The sequence below is a fragment of the Larimichthys crocea genome, chromosome XII, assembly GCF_000972845.2.
Source record: "Larimichthys crocea isolate SSNF chromosome XII, L_crocea_2.0, whole genome shotgun sequence".
NCBI lineage: Eukaryota > Metazoa > Chordata > Actinopteri > Sciaenidae > Larimichthys > Larimichthys crocea.
This window is the reverse complement of record NC_040022.1, coordinates 28,945,557-28,962,842: the sequence shown is the minus strand read 5'-3', so window position 1 is coordinate 28,962,842 and position 17,286 is coordinate 28,945,557. Positions and strand designations below refer to the sequence as shown.

At 39.6% G+C, this 17,286-nt stretch overlaps 3 protein-coding genes across 4 annotated transcripts in view; all 3 read right to left on the bottom strand.

Annotated features, from left to right (window-relative positions):
• Window positions 1-3,406: 3,406 nt before the first annotated feature.
• On the bottom strand, window positions 3,407-5,088 carry LOC113747130 (apolipoprotein L4-like). Its single transcript, XM_027285637.1, has one exon. The coding sequence runs from the start codon at window positions 5,011-5,013 to the stop codon at window positions 4,123-4,125; it is 891 nt and encodes a 296-aa protein (XP_027141438.1). The 5' UTR covers window positions 5,014-5,088; the 3' UTR covers window positions 3,407-4,122.
• A 2,279-nt stretch (window positions 5,089-7,367) lies between these two features.
• On the bottom strand, window positions 7,368-9,789 carry LOC104938819 (uncharacterized). Its single transcript, XM_027285638.1, has 4 exons — window positions 9,513-9,789; window positions 7,927-8,514; window positions 7,724-7,843; window positions 7,368-7,422 (listed from the first exon to the last, which is right to left on the bottom strand). The coding sequence occupies exons 1-4, from the start codon at window positions 9,524-9,526 to the stop codon at window positions 7,383-7,385; spliced, it is 762 nt and encodes a 253-aa protein (XP_027141439.1). The 5' UTR covers window positions 9,527-9,789; the 3' UTR covers window positions 7,368-7,382.
• Window positions 9,790-9,954: 165 nt separating this feature from the next.
• Window positions 9,955-17,286, bottom strand: part of LOC104938820 (uncharacterized) — a 12,149-nt gene continuing 4,817 nt past the window's right edge. Inside the window, exons 1-4 of one of the 2 annotated variants that reach the window (XM_027285634.1) lie at window positions 13,559-14,031; window positions 11,657-12,253; window positions 11,454-11,573; window positions 9,955-11,199 (exon numbers count right to left, since the gene is read on the bottom strand). In XM_027285634.1, coding sequence (XP_027141435.1) covers window positions 10,161-11,199; window positions 11,454-11,573; window positions 11,657-12,253; window positions 13,559-13,572 — 1,770 coding nt within the window. In that variant the 5' untranslated portion in view covers window positions 13,573-14,031 and the 3' untranslated portion in view covers window positions 9,955-10,160. Of the gene's footprint in view, window positions 11,200-11,453; window positions 11,574-11,656; window positions 12,257-13,558; window positions 14,032-17,286 lie in introns of those variants that run through there. The other variant, XM_027285635.1, reaches the window with a different exon arrangement.

The window sequence follows — 17,286 nt, the reverse complement described above, 5'->3', positions numbered from 1 at the left end:
GAGCCGTATCGGTGGAGATAATGAATGAGAGTGATAGAGCGCAGATTCACACGCTGATGGCATAGGCTGCCATGCCTCAGCACAGCAATACATACACACACCAATGTTAAAGCCATTGGGAGCAATGTAAATTAACCAAACTGTTATTTTAAGTATTATTCCATTAAAGATTAATTATAATTATTTCTCATTTCAACTCATCAACTTTTCTTTTAAGGTTAATCTTATTAGTTTTACATTTAGGTGTACTTTTACATTTTATCTCTGGACACAAACGCTTTTCATTACATCTTTTTTTTTTTTAAGCAAAGCTTGTACAAAGCTGCACTGCTCTCTTCAGGCCAAATGTTCTTTAACCACACCCAATGAGTAAAAGCACAAACATGGCAATGAATCGAAAGTAAAATTATATGGGCAAAGAAAACAATGCATACCACAGCGTTTTCTTTTTTTATCTTTCTATTGTCTACTTCATCTTTTTATTGTGCTTCTATTGTGTAATCTAATTATTGCGTTTTATCTTGTTGTGCAGCACTTTGGAAACCTTGTGTTTGCTAAATGTGCTATATAAATTAGGTGGATTGGATTGACTCAGGTGGTTGCGCAGGTTGTCTATTATGTCTACTACTTTTTTTAGGTACCTATTTTATTTTCTAACTTTTCCTCAACATATTTGTCTTCACTGTAAAATAGAAATGTTTCAATGTGTACTTTTACATTCAAAAAGTAATTCACAGAAAATCAAAATTATTACAGTCGTTTTCTGTTTTTCTAAATTCTATACAAATCTCTGAAGAATTTTAGACTTTGTCTGTAAATTAACAACCACATTTTAACTATTGTATATAATTAAAATGTGCAAAAGTGATCTTAATTTGCTCCCCTCTAATAAAAAACACATCAAACATCATATCATCTACACATCAATAATAAATCTTCACAACTTTGCATAAACAAACAACTTTATCTTATCTATGTCAGGCTTTGTTGTGAATAAACTCTGAATGTTGTTTACCTTTTCCTTGACATCTCTCTGCTAGGCACGGTGTCTACAACTCCACTGAGATTTCTTTGTTATTAGTTGCTTGGATTAAAAAAAAGGAAAGAAGTTGAAATTTAAAATGTTGTTATGACTGTGGTCATATTTTTGTAGTCTGCTGTGTGTTTGCTTGTGTGCCCTGTGTTATTTTTGTTGTCAATTTTATATGTAAATAGGGATGTGCCATCCCCGGGAGGTGATTGGTGGAGGGATTCCAGGCCCTAGCCTGTGATTGGCTGCAGCTGTAAACCACCTGGAGACAAGATGGTGGCTGTCAGGTAGACGACCTGCACTTCCTCATCCTCCTCCTCTTCCAGATAGAATTGTTTTGGTAGTTGTTTTGGCCTTGGTCCACCCTGAAGATGATACCTTAGTTATAGTTGTTTGTTCTCTGAGTTTTGTGAATAAACCATTTTCTTTTTGTAACCAGGTTGAAATTATATCTTTACTTTTACGTTTGAAATGTCACCAAATCCTGATGAATATTGTTTTCTATATGTTTTAGATGTGTTTTATTGCCTATATCTATGCCTGAATGTTGTATTCAGACTAAGTGTTAATACCTGTACTGTCACTTTAAGAGGTCGCAGGCCTCTCATCCCGGGCTTCTCTCAGTTCGCGCCACACTAGCTGAGAGGAGGTAATATATTATTTTGCTCGTCATTTTCATCGACATTTATTTGGGTTTTTGCACAATGCAAACATTGTTTAATGCATGTATGTGTTCGTTTTTAGGTTGTGAACATGCAGTTAATGTGCCAGTTGAAGATAAACCTTGTAAACAGACTTTTTGCAAGTTAAAGTAGACATGTTTCCACATGTTGGTCTACAGAGTTTATAGACACTCAAAAATGATCCGTCGCTAACTTTGTCTGTCCTCTGTAGTAGCCACTGAGGAAGACAGCAAACCTTGTGTGTATTTTCTCGACAACGGTGTCTTGATGAGACGGTGGAGTCCCGACTCCAGTGAGACACGCGTTGTGAACCAGGTGGTTGTACCAGCAGCATTTAGGGCACAGGTTCTGAATCTCACACATGACTCTACTTTAGCTGGCGAGGTATTGCTGCACCTGTCATGTGTGTCAAGCTGTTGGAAAGCCAAATCAGACTGTCCCTCTGGCCCCCCTAAAACCCTCACTAAATTCTTTGCATCTTTTGGTTTGCCTAAAACGATACAAAGTGATCAAGGCACAGATTTCACATCCAAACTGTTTGCACAAGTAATGAAAGAACTAAAAATCAAACACATAACATCCAGTCCTTACCATCCAGAGTCCCAAGGCGCACTTGGACTTCCATTTTGAGTTGATCTTGTTTTCTCCTGTTTCGTTAGTTAGGAAGGTAAGTCCATAGTCATTTGTTTTCGGAGGTAAGTGATTTATTTTCCAGATAGAAATGTTTTGGTTATTGTTGTTTTGGCCTTTCATTCATTCTTTTCATTCAAAATATAAAACTTATAAGTGGCTACTTGGGTCTCGAGGAAGATGGGGCCTTTTCTAGTTATGCTCTGGGCACCCCTAGACTGGGGCATAACTATGTTTAAAACAGATATTTGTGAATTAAACGTACGATCACCAGGAAGATGTTCATAAAGCTCACACCAACAATTTCACTGATTTTGGTGAAACTGCATCATAATTTATGGATCCGGCTGCAGTACCCTCACTCGCATGTAGGTGTCACTGTTGGAGCATTAAAATCAAAATTTAATAAAACGTAATTTTTCTAAGAAAGGTTGTTCAATGTTGATTACTTCTATGGACCAGCCTCCTTTATGTGTCTAAGGTGTCTTGGTAGAATAGAATATACTTACATATCCCAACTGTGTTGTGCACATTATATTTTAGGGTGCAAGACACCAGTGACATTCAGGTCCGATGCACCTTTTAACACTCAGTGAGGACACTTCACTGCAGTCCATCGGTTGACTTTGACTTGACAGAGTTAATCTGACACCTGAAATTAATTATTCAGCATTAAAGAAAAACTAATTTTAGTATAACCCATATGCTATGTTTTAAAAACACATTGATACCTTCAGAAATATTGGGAAATCAATCAAAGAAAACTTTTTTAATTTCAGCCCAGTCACAAAATGCTACATGTCTGCTCGGTACACATTTTGGTAGATTAGCCAAAAAAAGACACAGAAGAAGACTAAGACTAGACGAAGTGTCACTTTTAGATAAATATCTTATAAAGGATAAAAGGACACAAGATGATTCATCTTCATCTTTTTTAATGGTCAAATCAATTTATCAGTTCAGTCATTTATTCATTAAATCATTAATTTAAACTAACTGTTGTAGTTATTTGCAGGATTAATTAGCCTAGGATTTTCATTAGACCAACTTTTATATCGTCCTATCTGACATTCGTAATGATAAAATAATTGGTAAATAGTTTAATTATAAGACAAGAAGTTAATAAACAGTTCAACATCCAACAACCAGGTTTCAAATGCAGAAATCAACATAACACATGATTTATCTTTGATAAAATACTGATGACTCTAAACATTCAGACATTCATTGAATTTAACATTTAACATAAAACAACGTTATTAGATTTAATTAATATTTAGGCTTGTTATTTGGGGATGTTTAGCTTGATTGATAATTACATTACACTACTTTTTTCTTTAATACCTGATCCCAGTATAATTTTAGACTTTCTTCTACAGATTGTCGTCTTACAAACATCAGCAGGCGAGCATTGTGTATACCTGTACACTGTACAGAAAGACGTCTTTGACGGAGGATGGAGTCGAGTTCAAAGAGTTGGATAAGGAGCCGGTCAGAGACAAAAGAGGCAGATTAGAGATGTTTGGTTTGTGATTGTGGCACGGGGCTGTTGGCTAGCTGTTGAACCCGGATTGCAGAGGTCACCTCCTGGGTGAGGCAATGTCGAGGTCGTGGGATTAGGAGGTGGAGTTGAAGGGCAAGGCAGAGGCAGTGGTGGTGCTGGGGCCTCGAGAACCAACAGGTCAAAAATATACAGGAATACTCCAGATCATGTCAAGTAGAGTTGAGTTTTCCTACATGATTTGATGTAAATTATCTCACGATGATCTCTGCTCCCTGTTACTGAATTACACAACGCCGTTTTCTCCGTTTTTTCTGTTTTTTATCCACTTCATCAGATGGAATTTCCAGCTCTGTTTCTTTTTCTTTCTTCATCTTCTTCTCCGGATAAAATGACGTCTCCAGGATAACTTTGTTGTTCTCCGATGTCAGTCGACCTTCTCGCAGGGATTCGCAGATCTTCTGCCATGAGTCCATCTCTGATCTCCAGAGTGCAGATCTGGCTCTGATGAACTGTGAGACTTCAGTCTCGCTGCCTTTGGACAGACTGATGCTCTCTTTACAGATAAAGAAGATATCCATGCCGAGGAAAAGAGCATTGAGGCCAATGAGACCTCTGGCTGACTTGGAGAGGGCAACAGGGCCTTTGATGGCCACCCTGGGCGTGTTACGTAATGCTTTACCTTCCTGGGCCACCACGTTTCCAGGACTTTTCAACAGCTTAGCAGCAGAAGCAGAATCAACAATTTTATCAATACTATTTCCAATAACAGCAGCTTTACACAGCAACTTGCCTACTCCCAGAGCCACATCGATGTGGTCTGTTTCCCTTCTGGTAACTTTATCCAGACAATCCTGGAGACTCTGCACATCCTCCATGAAGCTCTGGAAGGTTTCACTGGCTTCCTTCTGATGTTTACGGTTCACTCCAATCTCTGTGGCGGTGGTGACACTACTGTTAACTCCACTGGCGATCCCCAGCCCTAGTGCGGTCATTGTCAGAGCTAGAGACACTCCTGCTGTTACAGGAATCAGTGCCAAACCAACAATGGAAAGCACGCCTCCCACTGCCCCCACTGAGCTGCCAGCCACACGGGAAATCTTGGCCCCCTTATTCATCCGGTCCAGCTGAACAGCATTCTCCTCCAGGTCGTTTAGAAACTGCAGCATCCTGGGTCGACGTTCACTGAACTCATCGATGAAGCCAGAACCAGATTCCTCCTGGAACAAGAACACCGTCCGGAAGTTTTGCCCAGAGCAATAAATATACGAGTTTCATAAAAAGGCCATAAACTGTCACATGAATGTTGTCATAAACAGATTATGTAATAATAATTAAAATATTACCACACAGCCAAGCCTGTGTATGAAGACCTACAGTGTATGGTCTACAGTCATCAATAGTACCCAGAAAAATACTTTAAAATGATTTTAAAGTATGAAATACACAAAAGTCATAATTTCCAGATATTTTTTAACCGCTTTGTTTTACGGTCCAAAAGCCTAAAAGGTTTGAAACGAAGCTCAACCTGCCTGACATTGTCCACTTTGGAGGAACAGACTACAACGGACAGTCAAGACCACAGAAAAATCAACGCGCTTTTTGTTGCAGTTACATTATTTGACGTGATATTCCATATATTCTTTGGACATAATAGGTTGCAGCATAATGAATGTAATGATATGTTTATCCTGACATAAACACAGCTGGCCTGCCATTTGTTTCTAAGATGAAAAATGAATTTCTAAATGAATTTAATACAAAAAAATATAAAACTTATTTAATTTATCTGGGTTCTGGCATTCAATAACCTCCTATCAGTACAAATACGTCCTTTACCACATTTGACACAACAGACTTTTTTCTGTCTCTCTCGCTGTTCAACAGCTCAAACATTAAAACACTTTACCTTTCGGCAGACATGTTGTCTTCTCAGTATACGCCTTGATCCTTGTTTGGCCGTATTACCTGTTTCTGTGCCAAAGATAAGAACTCACTTGTTGACTCAGTCTGCTGGAATGACTGAATCACCCAACAGCAGCACGCGACAGTTACAAAGTTGTTTAGTGAGTCGTAGTTTCGTTTTCCTTCCTTCACATCACCAGACTGAACAAAGTTCAAGTTCAAACTGCAAAAAAAAAAGTGTCTAAAGTCCTGTAGCACCGCCACTGATGCGGGCGTCCAAATGCGTATTGTTAATTAATAAAGTTAATGATAAAACTGAAGTAACTAATAGCATCACATCTGTCCACCTGGCATAAAAGAAGAGACTGTGCTGATACTTTTTTTTTTTTTTTTTAAATATCTGATCTGTCCATGATGTGAGGGTCAAAAATACAAGAACCTACCCCAGCTCATATTACATTGCACACATTTATTACATTTTGGGGCATGATATGTTTTGAAACAGGCTTAGCAAAGGTGTTTACTGATAATTAATGATCTCGAGGCTGAACACTGAGCTAGAAGCACCTTCCCAGCACTGGCAACCGCCCCTTCAGTTTTTAATATCTTAAAAGCAGAGGCACCATCAAGAAGGGAATCAATGCCTTTTCCAACAGCACTAGCTTTACAAAGCACCTTGCCTACTCCCAGAGCCACATCTATCTCACTTGCCTCTATGTTGGTGACTGCTTGACTGGTCACCTCATCCAGACAATCCTGGAGACTCTGCACATCCTCCATGAAGCTCTGGAAGGTTTCACTGGCTTCCTTCTGATGTTTACGGTTCACTCCAATCTCTGTGGCGGTGGTGACAAGACTGTTGACTCCACTGGTAACTCCCATCCCTACCCCGGTCATTGTCAGAGCTAGAGACGCTCCTGCTGTTACAGGAATCAGTGCCAAACCAACAATGGAAAGCACACCTCCCACTGCCCCCACTGAGCTGCCTGCCACACTGGAAATCTTGGCCCCCTTTTTCATCCGGTCCAGTTGAACAGCACTGTCCTCTAGGTTGTTTAGAAACTGCAGCATCCTGGGTCGACGTTCACTGAACTCATCGATGAAGGCAGAACCAGATTCCTCCTGGAACAAGAACACCGTCCGGAAGTTTTTGTTCTCCCTGATAAAGAGGATAATACAAAGGTAAGCAGATCACTATACAAAATAAAGTCTTTGAGCATCACAACCCCCATGAAATGACTTCACTATCAAGTTGATGCACTTGGATTGCCAGAAGGTTTGTTACATGAAACCGTCTGGGAAGCTGCCGGTATTTCCTCATAGTGTTTGGACACAAGTGCATAGCATGAAACCTGTCAAGCCATGTAACATTACATGATTATAGAAGAGCTACTTGATTAAATAATTTCATCTCTGTGCAAGTTAGTGGACATTAGGATGCGTTGCATTGCAGGATTATCAAACCGCTGTGTGTTTTCTTTTGGTCACTGTTTTTGCTGTTTCTATAGTAGCAGAAACAAAATGTGATGATGTGCTAAACATTGAAAACCCAAAGACAGCTTATCAAATAATGAAACTAAGAAAATGTATTGCTTTACGAAGTTATGCTTGGTCATGTTTACCTCTCTGCTTATTACCTCTTCTTTGAACAACACTCTGTCAGCGTCTGGGAACTGAGGAGACTTTGCTGTAATATTGTCAGTTGAATGTTTACCCATCCTTGCTTGATGCAGGATTTCAGCTGCTCAACAGTTCAGGTCAGATCTCCTTTGTCATGTTTTACACAACTATGGGAAAATAGCATATTCCTTTTGAATGTCCGACAGCCCACCACAAACATTTTAGTCCCATCTCGTCTCAATGAAAACTAAACAGAAATTCAGTATAGTTTTATACTGAACTATACTGACTTTATAGTGTCTCATCATGAAAAAAATAATGGTTGTTGGCATTGATAATCATAATACTGCTTACCTGATGTCATTAAGCTGTTTAATGTGCTGAAGCATCCTTTTTATGTCATCTTCAGACAAATCCACATCGAGGTCTACCACAGCGTTCATAACCATCTTCAGTCCAAAGTCACAGAAGGAGCTGTGAAAGACAAAGTTGTAAATGTTTACTTCCTAAAATACATGTTGCAATGTGCATAATAGTCTGAAAAATTGTCAGTTCACCTTTTCTCCAGCTTGTCACAGATCTTCTGGGTGGTCTGAATGTATTTGTCCAGCTGATATGACAGCACTTCCACATTCTGAAGTCTGGGAAGGAAGAAGACATTCGCATCTCTTTTAAACTCGAGGAGAAGAGGGCAGATCAGTCGTGCAGCAGCGATGACAACCTGAACCTGTTCAGGGCTGATCCCCTCTGGCAGATGTAACACCTGGTTCTCCTCCGTGAACACATGGAGTGAGGTGACCGCCAGCTTCTCCACTGCATCCAGGAAGCGGTCGAGCTTCTCCAGATTTGCCAGAGTGTACCACAGCACAGCAGCCAGCTCCTTCTGCAGCTTTGCACGCCGGCTGTCTGCAGTCACCTTGCTCTTCATATACTCCAAAAAGGCTGCACCTTTGTTCTCTGACTTGGTAACATGGTCTATGTTTAGGTTGATTTGGTTAGCCCTCTCCTTGATGTCCCTCAGCAAGTTTAACTCTGACTTCCTGCCAATCATCCATTTCGAGCTCCTCTCACAGAATCTTCTCACTGTGTCGATGTAGATGAGAGTATCTGTGGTGTAGCTACACAAGGCCTCCTGTAGCTTCTTTCTGTAACACAAAACAACATCTCATTGCAAAACCTGATGTAGCTTCATCTGACAGCAGCACCTGAGAGTTATGCTTCACCTGTAAAAAAAAACATTTACAAAAAGAAAAACAGAACGCATGAAGAAGCATAAAATGTGACTACAAATAGACACAAACAGACTTCCAAGAAACACAAAGACCACAAAGAGACACAATAAGTGACTCCACGCAGCTACAAAGAGACATCAAACTACCTAGAAAGACAGAAAGACACAAAATGGCTGCAAAGAGATCCAGAATACTGTCTGGTTAAATTCCACAGAGCAATAATTATATACGAGTTCATAAAAAGGCCATAAACTGTCACATGAACTGTTTTCATAAACAGATTATATAATAATGATTAAAATATCACCACATGGCCAAGCCTGTTTATGAAGACCTACTGTGTATGGTCTACATTCATCAACAGTACCCAGAAAATACTTTCAAATGTATTTTAAAGTATAAAAATACACAAAAGTCATAATTTACAGATATTTTTTAACCAGCTTTGTTTTACGGTCCAAAAGCCTAAAAGGTTTGAAACCGAAGCTCAACCTGCCTGATCCTGTTCTCTGTTCATCAGACCACAGAGAAAATCACTGGTGTCAACCCGCTTTTTGTTGCAGTTACACTATTTGACCATTATATGTCGCCAAAGCAGACATGCTGTCACAGTTAGAACAAAACAATAAAACAAAGACTTGAATGTTCATCAGGTGATATTCCATATATTCTTTGGACATAATAGTTTGCAGCATAATGAATGAATGTAATGATTTATTTTTATCCTGACATAAACACAGCTTGACCTGCCATTTGTTTTATTATTATTATTGTTTTTATTAAGTTATTTGAGTTTCTGGCATTCAAAGAACTCTCCTTATCAGTACAAATACATCCTTTACCACATTTGACACAACAGACTTTTCTCTCTCTCGCTGTTCAACAGCAGCTCAAACATTAAAACTCTTTACCTTTCTGCATTCATGTTTGTCCTCTCAGTATACGCTCTTCAGATCCTTGTTTGGCCGTATTACCTGTTTCTGTGCCAAAGATAAGAACTCACTTGTTGACTCAGTCTGCTGGAATGACTGAATCACCCAACAGCAGCACCTGACAGTTACTAAAAGTTGTTTAGTGAGTCGTAAGTTTCGTTTTCCTTCCTTCACATCACCAGACTGAACAAAGTTCAAGTTCAAACTGCAAAAAAAAAAGTGTCTAAAGTCCTGTAGCACCGCCACTGATGCTGCGTCCAAATGCGTATTGTTAATTAATAAAAGTTAATGATAAAACCTGAAGTAATCTAATAGCATCACATCTGTCACCTGGCATAAAAGAAGACTGTGCTGATACTTTTCTGAAAATATCTGATCTGTCCGTGTATGTGAGGGTCAAAAAATACAAGAACACTCCAGCTCATATTTACATTGCACACATTTATTACATTTTGGGGCATGATATGTTTTGAAACAGGCTTAGCAAAGGTGGTTTACTGATAATTAATGATTCTCGAGGCTGAACACTGAGCTATAAGCAGAGTTGAATTTTCATACATGGTTCAAACACAGTAAATAATGTCGTAGTTGGCATAAAGGCACACAGTGATCTCTGTTAGCTGAGCACTACTGTATTACACAAAGCTCTTTTTTCAGTTTGTCATCCACTTCATCAGATGGAAGCTCCATCTCTGTTTCTTTTTCCATCTCTGTTTCTTTTTCTTTCTTCATCTCCGTCTCCGGATAAAACGGTGTCTCCAGAATAATGATGTTTTTCTCCGATGTCGGTCGACCTTCTCGCAGGGATTCGCAGATCTTCTGCCATGAGTCCATCTCTGATTTCCAGAGTGCAGACCTGGCTCGGATGAACTGTGAGACTTCAGTCTCGCTGCCTTTGGACAGACTGATGCTGTCTTTGCAGATAAAGAAGATATCCATGCCGAGGAAAAGAGCATTGAGCGCGATGAGACCTCCTCTGGCTGACTTGGAGAGGGCAAGAGGGCCTTTGGCAGCTGCCTGACCGATATCTGGGATGTCTGCGGCCACCCTGGGCACGTTACGTAATGCTTTACCTTCCTGGGCCACCACTTTCCCAGCACTGGCTAACACCTCTTCAGTTTTTAACATCTTAAAAGCAGAAGCACCATCAACAAGTGCATCAATACTATTTCCAATAACAGCAGCTTTACACAGCACCTTGCCTACTTCCAGAGCCACATCGATGTGGTCTGTTTCCCTTTTGGTGACATCATCCAGACAATCCTGGAGAATCTGCACATCCTCCATGAAGCTCTGGAAGGTTTCACTGGCTTCCTTCTGATGTTTACGGTTCACTCCGATCTCTGTGGCGGTGGTGACGAGACTGTTGACTCCACTGGTAACTCCCATCCCTACCCCGGTCATAGTCAGAGCTAGAGACACTCCAGCTGTTACAGGAATCAGTGCCAAACCAACAATGGAAAGCACACCTCCCACTGCCCCCACTGAGCTGCCTGCCACACTGGAAATCTTGGCCCCCTTATTCATCCGGTCCAGCTGAACAGCATTCTCCTCCAGGTCGGTTAGAAACTGCAGCATCCTGGGTCGACGTTCACTGAACTCATCGATGAAGCCAGAACCAGATTCCTCCTGGAACAAGAACACCGTCCGGAAGTTTTGGTTCATCCTGATGAAGAGGAAAATACAAAGGTAAGCAGGTCAACTGTCATTCTACAAAATAAAGCGTTTTCACTGCTGACTTATGCACTCGGATTGCCAAATGGTTTGTTGCACGGGGAAGTTACAGCTGATGGTGTTTCCTCACAGGATGCTGATTTAAAAATATGCATTAAAACTGCATGTTAGGCCTCTCCAGTATGCCTTGCGTCACCTCTGACTGGCCAGATTCTTCAAGGCTACCATCAGTCAAAAAATGCTTACCTGATGTCATTAAGCTGATTAATGTGATAAAGCATCCTTTGTACGTCATCTTCAGACAAATCCACATCGAGGTCTACCACAGTGTTCATAGCCATCTTCAGTCCAAAGTCACAGAAGGAGCTGTGAAAGACAAAGTTGCAAATGTTTACTTCCTAAAATACATGTTGCAATGTGCAGAACAGTCTGAAAAATTGTCAGTTCACCTTTTCTCCAGCTTGTCACAGATCTTCTGGGTGGTCTGAATGTATTTGTCCAGCTGATATGACAGCACTTCCACATTCTGAAGTCTGGGAAGGAAGAAGACACTCGCATCTCTTTTAAACTCGAGGAGGAGAGGGCAGATCAGTCGTGCGGCACCGATGACGACCTGAACCTGTTCAGGGCTGATTCCTTTGGGCAGATGTAACACCTGGTTCTCCTCCGTGAACACATGGAGCGAGGTGACCGCCAGCTTCTCCACTGCATCCAGGAAGCGGTCCAGCTTCTCCAACCCTATCAGAGTGTCCTTCAGCACAGCAGCCAGCTCCTTCTCCAGTTCTGCAAGCCGGCTGTCTGCAGTCACCTGGGTGAACTTGCTCTTCACATACTCCCACAAGGCTGCACCTTTGCTCTCCGACTTGGTAACATGCTCTATGTTTAGGTTGATTTGGTTAGCCCTCTCCTTGATGTCCAGCAGCATGTCCAACTCTGATTCCCTCCCGAGCATCCATTTCGAGCTCCTCTCACAGAATCCTCTCACTGTGTCGATGTAGATGAGAGTATCTGCGCTGTAGCAGCACAAGGCCTCCTGCAGCTCCTTTCTGTAACACAAAATAACATCCAGTATATGAGTTTTTAAAGAAATCAAAACAATGCACTGAACTGTTGTTGTGGCGTGAAGTCTCATGTTGCAACACCTGATGTAGCTCCACCCTAGGTGTGTTATTTCACAGTGCAGGAGAAAAAATCTGGCAGCAATCCCAATTACTGATAAATGAAACTTTGCACAGACCTGAGTCTCTGAAGTCACAGAGCTCAGCGTGTCCTGATTGTGTTTTAATCCTAAACTATACAACACCATCAGGGAAGCAGGTTAAAACAACAGGACAGCTTTTGTGGAACTGGAATTTCAAACTTATTATATAATTAAAGTCATTATAGTATTTAATACAAAGGAGTGTCAGTGCGGATCTGCTGAGGCAGGAAGACCAGACAGCAGCACGTGAGAGTAATGTTTCATCGACGACTACAAAAAGACACAAAACTACAAGAAATACACGAAAATGAAAAGATAAAAATATAAAGAAAACAAAAAGAGAAACAAAGCAAGAGAAGAGACACAAAAAGAAACAGAACAACCAGAAAGAGACACAATAAAATGTGAAATTGCTACGACAGACACACAAAAAAAAAACTACAAATTGTAGAAAATGTATAAAAAGGGTCACGCAACAACTGTAGAGGCACAAAAGGTGACAAGACAGGAGACTTAAAAGATACAAACTGACCACAAAGACAAAATAGGACCACAAAGAGGTTTTAAAAAGTGAAAAGTGGAGACACCGGACAACTACAAAGACACGCCTTAACCACAAAAGAGACAAAATAACTACAAATCTATAAAATAAAACAAATCTGAGAGGTTGTGAGATGATCAACAGGGTGGAAGAGCAATAAAAAAATACTTTTTAGTCAAAAAGGTTTGAAACTAATCAGTTTTTGTCTCTTTGCTGCAGTACACAGTTTGACCACTAGCTGTCGCCAAAGCGCACATTCCGTCACAGCAAGAGCAAAACAACAAAACAACAAAACAAAGAGTTTATTGTGTTCGGTTATATTCCACATATCCTTCACATGTAGTATGTTGCAGCATTCTGACGTTACAGCGATTATTAAATCAGTTTTACTGACATGAACGGAGCTCGGCGTGGAGTTTGTTTTAGAAGATACAACATTTTAATAATAAAATAACGTCACATGCGCAGTTTCTGACATTCAAAGAACTCTTCTAATCAGTAAAACATATTATATATTTATATTTTAAAACATGAAACACTTTGTTGTTGCTACAGACTTTTCTGTCTCTCTTGTTGTTCAACAGCAGCTCAAACATTAAAACTCTTTACCTGGCTGCAGACATGTCTGTCCTCTCTTCAGATCTTCAGGTGAGCCTCGTCACCTGTTCCGTGCACAAGTCTTGTTGCCTGAATCTGCTGAGATGAGTCGATGAGCACTGAGTGTGAGTGTGTGTGTGCACAAAAAGTTGTTCAGCAGTGTTCACTTTCGTTTTCCTTCCTCCACATCATCACATCACTCTGAACACACCCAGCATTCATTGTTCCGCACTCGGTTTTTATTTATCAGGCAGTTCAGTCAGTGTTTAAAGTCCCACCACTGCGTGTCTGCGTCCAAACGCTAATTAATTAATAATAAAACATTAAATCATGATATTACATAAAGTTTTCTAATGGCGTCACGTCACACAGAAACAAAAGAAGAGCTGTGTGCTCATATGGAGGCTGTCACTGCGATTTCTTTCCTCTTATTTTCACATTTTCTCAGCTCTGAATCTGGAAGCAGCTGGCTGCTGTCACCGAGTGTAAAAGAAAGGTTGGTGCGTGCTTGTTTTGGCACAAAATCACGCGATGATTGCGTCGTATTATCGCGTGACTTGCACCAGAACTCCTGTCTTGTGCATTTAGTCAATAAAGGTTTGTGGCCCTGATATGGAGAGAGTCTAGATCTGTATCAGGTACCTGTACCTGGTTTCATGTTGCTGTTAATTTACAATACACAGCTCAATAAATAAATATAAAACTATTATATATACCGATCAGCCATGGCATTATGACCACTGAAAGTGAAGTAAATAACAATGATTTTCTTTTTTATCATGGCACCTGTCAGTGGGTGGGATATATTAGACCCCAACTGAACATTTTGTCCTCATAGTGCATGGTCTAGGTGAGTATGTGACCTTCTGAACAATGGCTCTTGTGCGGTGTTCCCGGTCTGCGGTCAGTCAGTCCTCATCAAAAGTGATCCAAAGAAGGAAAAAGTGGTGAACCATGGGCAGCCAAGCCTCATTGATGGACGTGGGGAACATTATGGAAATGTCATCTGATAACTTCTGTTATGATTTACCTATAGACAGCATGAAACATGGACCTAGTCTCTGTGACGTCACCCTATCTGGAGCCAGTGTTGAATTTGTCCATTGTGAGATACTGTAGACACTTCAACTTCAACATGATGGACTCTGAGAAGAAGAAACAAACTTGTACATTATACGTATATTTCATTTTTTACATATTCTGTAAATCACACACTTTTAAAATAATCTTTGCAACCCATTATGTTTAATAAAGTAGTTTTAATCTAATCTTTAGGTTTGTCTCAAGCTTTAGAGGAGAAGATTAACCTCACTCACATGTGTGTACAGAACTATAGGACTAAGCCTGCAGCGATTAGCTTTGCATAAAGACTGGAAACAGCAAGAACAAGGAAGTCCACCTAATTATATGGACACATTACACAGCTTGTTTTAATCTATACAAAGAAAACAAACTGTAAAAATGTGGTTAATCTAACAGAGTTTATATCTGACACTGTTTATTAGCAGGAAGTTACTTACTCAGCCTACTATTGTTCTGGCATATTAGCCCCATAAAATGACACTCTGGGTTTTTTACATATTGAATTAACAAGATAAAGTGGGTTAATTAGTGAACTTTAGAGCTATAAATATCTGGATTTTATTACTTTGGACAGAGCCGAGCGTGATATGGATATCTGGATTTTATTACTTTGGACAGAGCCGAGCGTGATATGGCATCAATCTTCCACTAGTCCACAAAGTATCATGTGGTAGTTTAGTTGCACCTGTTAAAAGAGGACCACCTGCAGTTTTTATGAAAATCTGGAACTGCTGTCTCGTCAGATTCTCAGCAGCATCTCAGTATTTTATCCTTAAGAGAAACAAAATCAGGTAACAGGGTTCAGTAACAATTCACACGTCAGAAATGTTGTGTAACAGCACCATCCAGTGGTGAAGGTCATGTCTGATTTATTCCTGATTCATCATCATGACGAGATGCAGCAACAGGCTGAACATGTTCTAATAAATCTACTACTTTTATAGCTAGTATATGAAAACGACTGAAGTTGTTTGTTGTGTTTTATTTGACAGATGAAACAGCTGGATGTCAGTCCAAAGGTTGTTTTGATATTGATGTAAGAAGACACAGCAGTCTGTTCTTTCTTCTTCTTTCGCAGTAATTTGTGTCAGACTCACATTGATGGGTTAGCTGACACTGACATGAATGATTCAAGGTTAGCTCGTTACAAGAATTACAAACACAAGACTCGCATGATATTTAGAAAAAGGCATGAGGTGAATATATTTAAAGTGAATACACTATAAAAAGAATTAAAGTCTAAGGGAAGGAGAAACATATTGTTATATTTCACAATTAAGTTTCACAATGCACATTTGCACAAGTTATTGCACATGTCCATATTTATATTTTCATATGTAGAACAATATGTTCGTCGTCCTTAGGGGTTATTCTATTTATACTGTTGTCACCACTATCTATCTATCTATCTATCTATCTATCTATCTATCTATCTATCTAATGAGATAAACAGACACTTACAGAAAGTACAAAATAGTCAGAGCTGTAAAAAATAATTATGAGAATTAAGAGTGAGAAACAAGCACTGCTGTCACTGTGAGTAAAGACCAGGAGGGGGCAGCGATGCAACAAAGAGGAAAACCCCCAAAAGGAAGAAGACGCGCTGACATGTTACGTAATGTGTTATTTCCGTATGTCAGTGGTGTTTCGGTGTAACGAGCGACCGTGTTAACTGGTGACCTCCAGGCCGACACGCGTCTGTGGTTGCCATAGTAACGACAGTTGTTTTTTAATGAACACAAAGAGGAACAACAGTCCACATCAGTTATAATATAATGTGTATTAGTGTTCTGTCTGTCTGTTTGTCAACATAATAATAATAAATACAAACTTAAAAACATGTATTACAGCAGTGTTATCACATCTGACCATGTTAGAATGAATATAACCAAAATTTTAACAGTAAATATTGTTTTTTTATAAGCAAGCATACTCTTTTATCATTAAATAGACAAGATTTTACATATAAGGCCTCATTACACTTGATATGATCTAAAATTAACAATTAGATTGGCGTAATTATAAAGCTGTTTACTAGCTGTACAATAAGTGTTTAGTGTTTTCAAATTTAAATATACAAGATGTTTTCAGTGAAATCACATGTAAAAACCCAGATTATAATGAGTATGGTCCCAAAATTAACCCTAGAAAATGCTGATTACTCACTTTACAACAGCATTTTGACATTTTTTTTAAAGTAAATTAAATGTTTTGTGGGTGTTAAATCATTTTATTATATTAAATACTGATTAAATAGCAATGTTCAACTATAATTATAGTAAACTTCTGTTGTTTTTACAGGTGTAGATATCTGGCATTAATTCATAAACTGCATAAAACATTGATGTAGTTTCCGTGATGTCACCCACAGGTTTCTGAAGTGCCTGGTTGCTCAAACAAGCCACCTGTAACAACACTCACCTGTCAGTCAAAGCGTCCACGCTCTTAATTTTGACCAGAACAAAGAGATCAGAACACATCACCCCAGTTCTTAAGTCTTTACACTGGCTCCCAGTTAGCCACAGAATAGATTTTAAAGTTCTGCTACTAGTTTACAAATCACTGAATGGTTTAGGCCCACAATACATAAACGAAATGTTAGTAGAATATAGACCCAGTAGGGCTCTGAGATCTACTGACTCAGGTCAGATAGTGGA

What these genes read in the sequence shown, in the direction of transcription:
- LOC104938819 (XM_027285638.1), bottom strand. An exon ending in TGTGACAAGCTGGAGAAAAG is followed by an intron (nt 7,844 to 7,926) that starts GTGAACTGACAA and finishes TGTCTTTCACAG; the next exon opens with CTCCTTCTGTGACTTTGGAC. An exon ending in AAACAGCTTAATGACATCAG is followed by an intron (nt 7,423 to 7,723) that starts GTAAGCAGTATT and finishes AAGTCTCCTCAG; the next exon opens with TTCCCAGACGCTGACAGAGT.
- LOC113747130 (XM_027285637.1), bottom strand. Translation starts at nt 5,013, where the DNA reads ATGCTGCAGTTTCTAAACGACCTGGAGGAGAATGCTGTTCAGCTGGAC.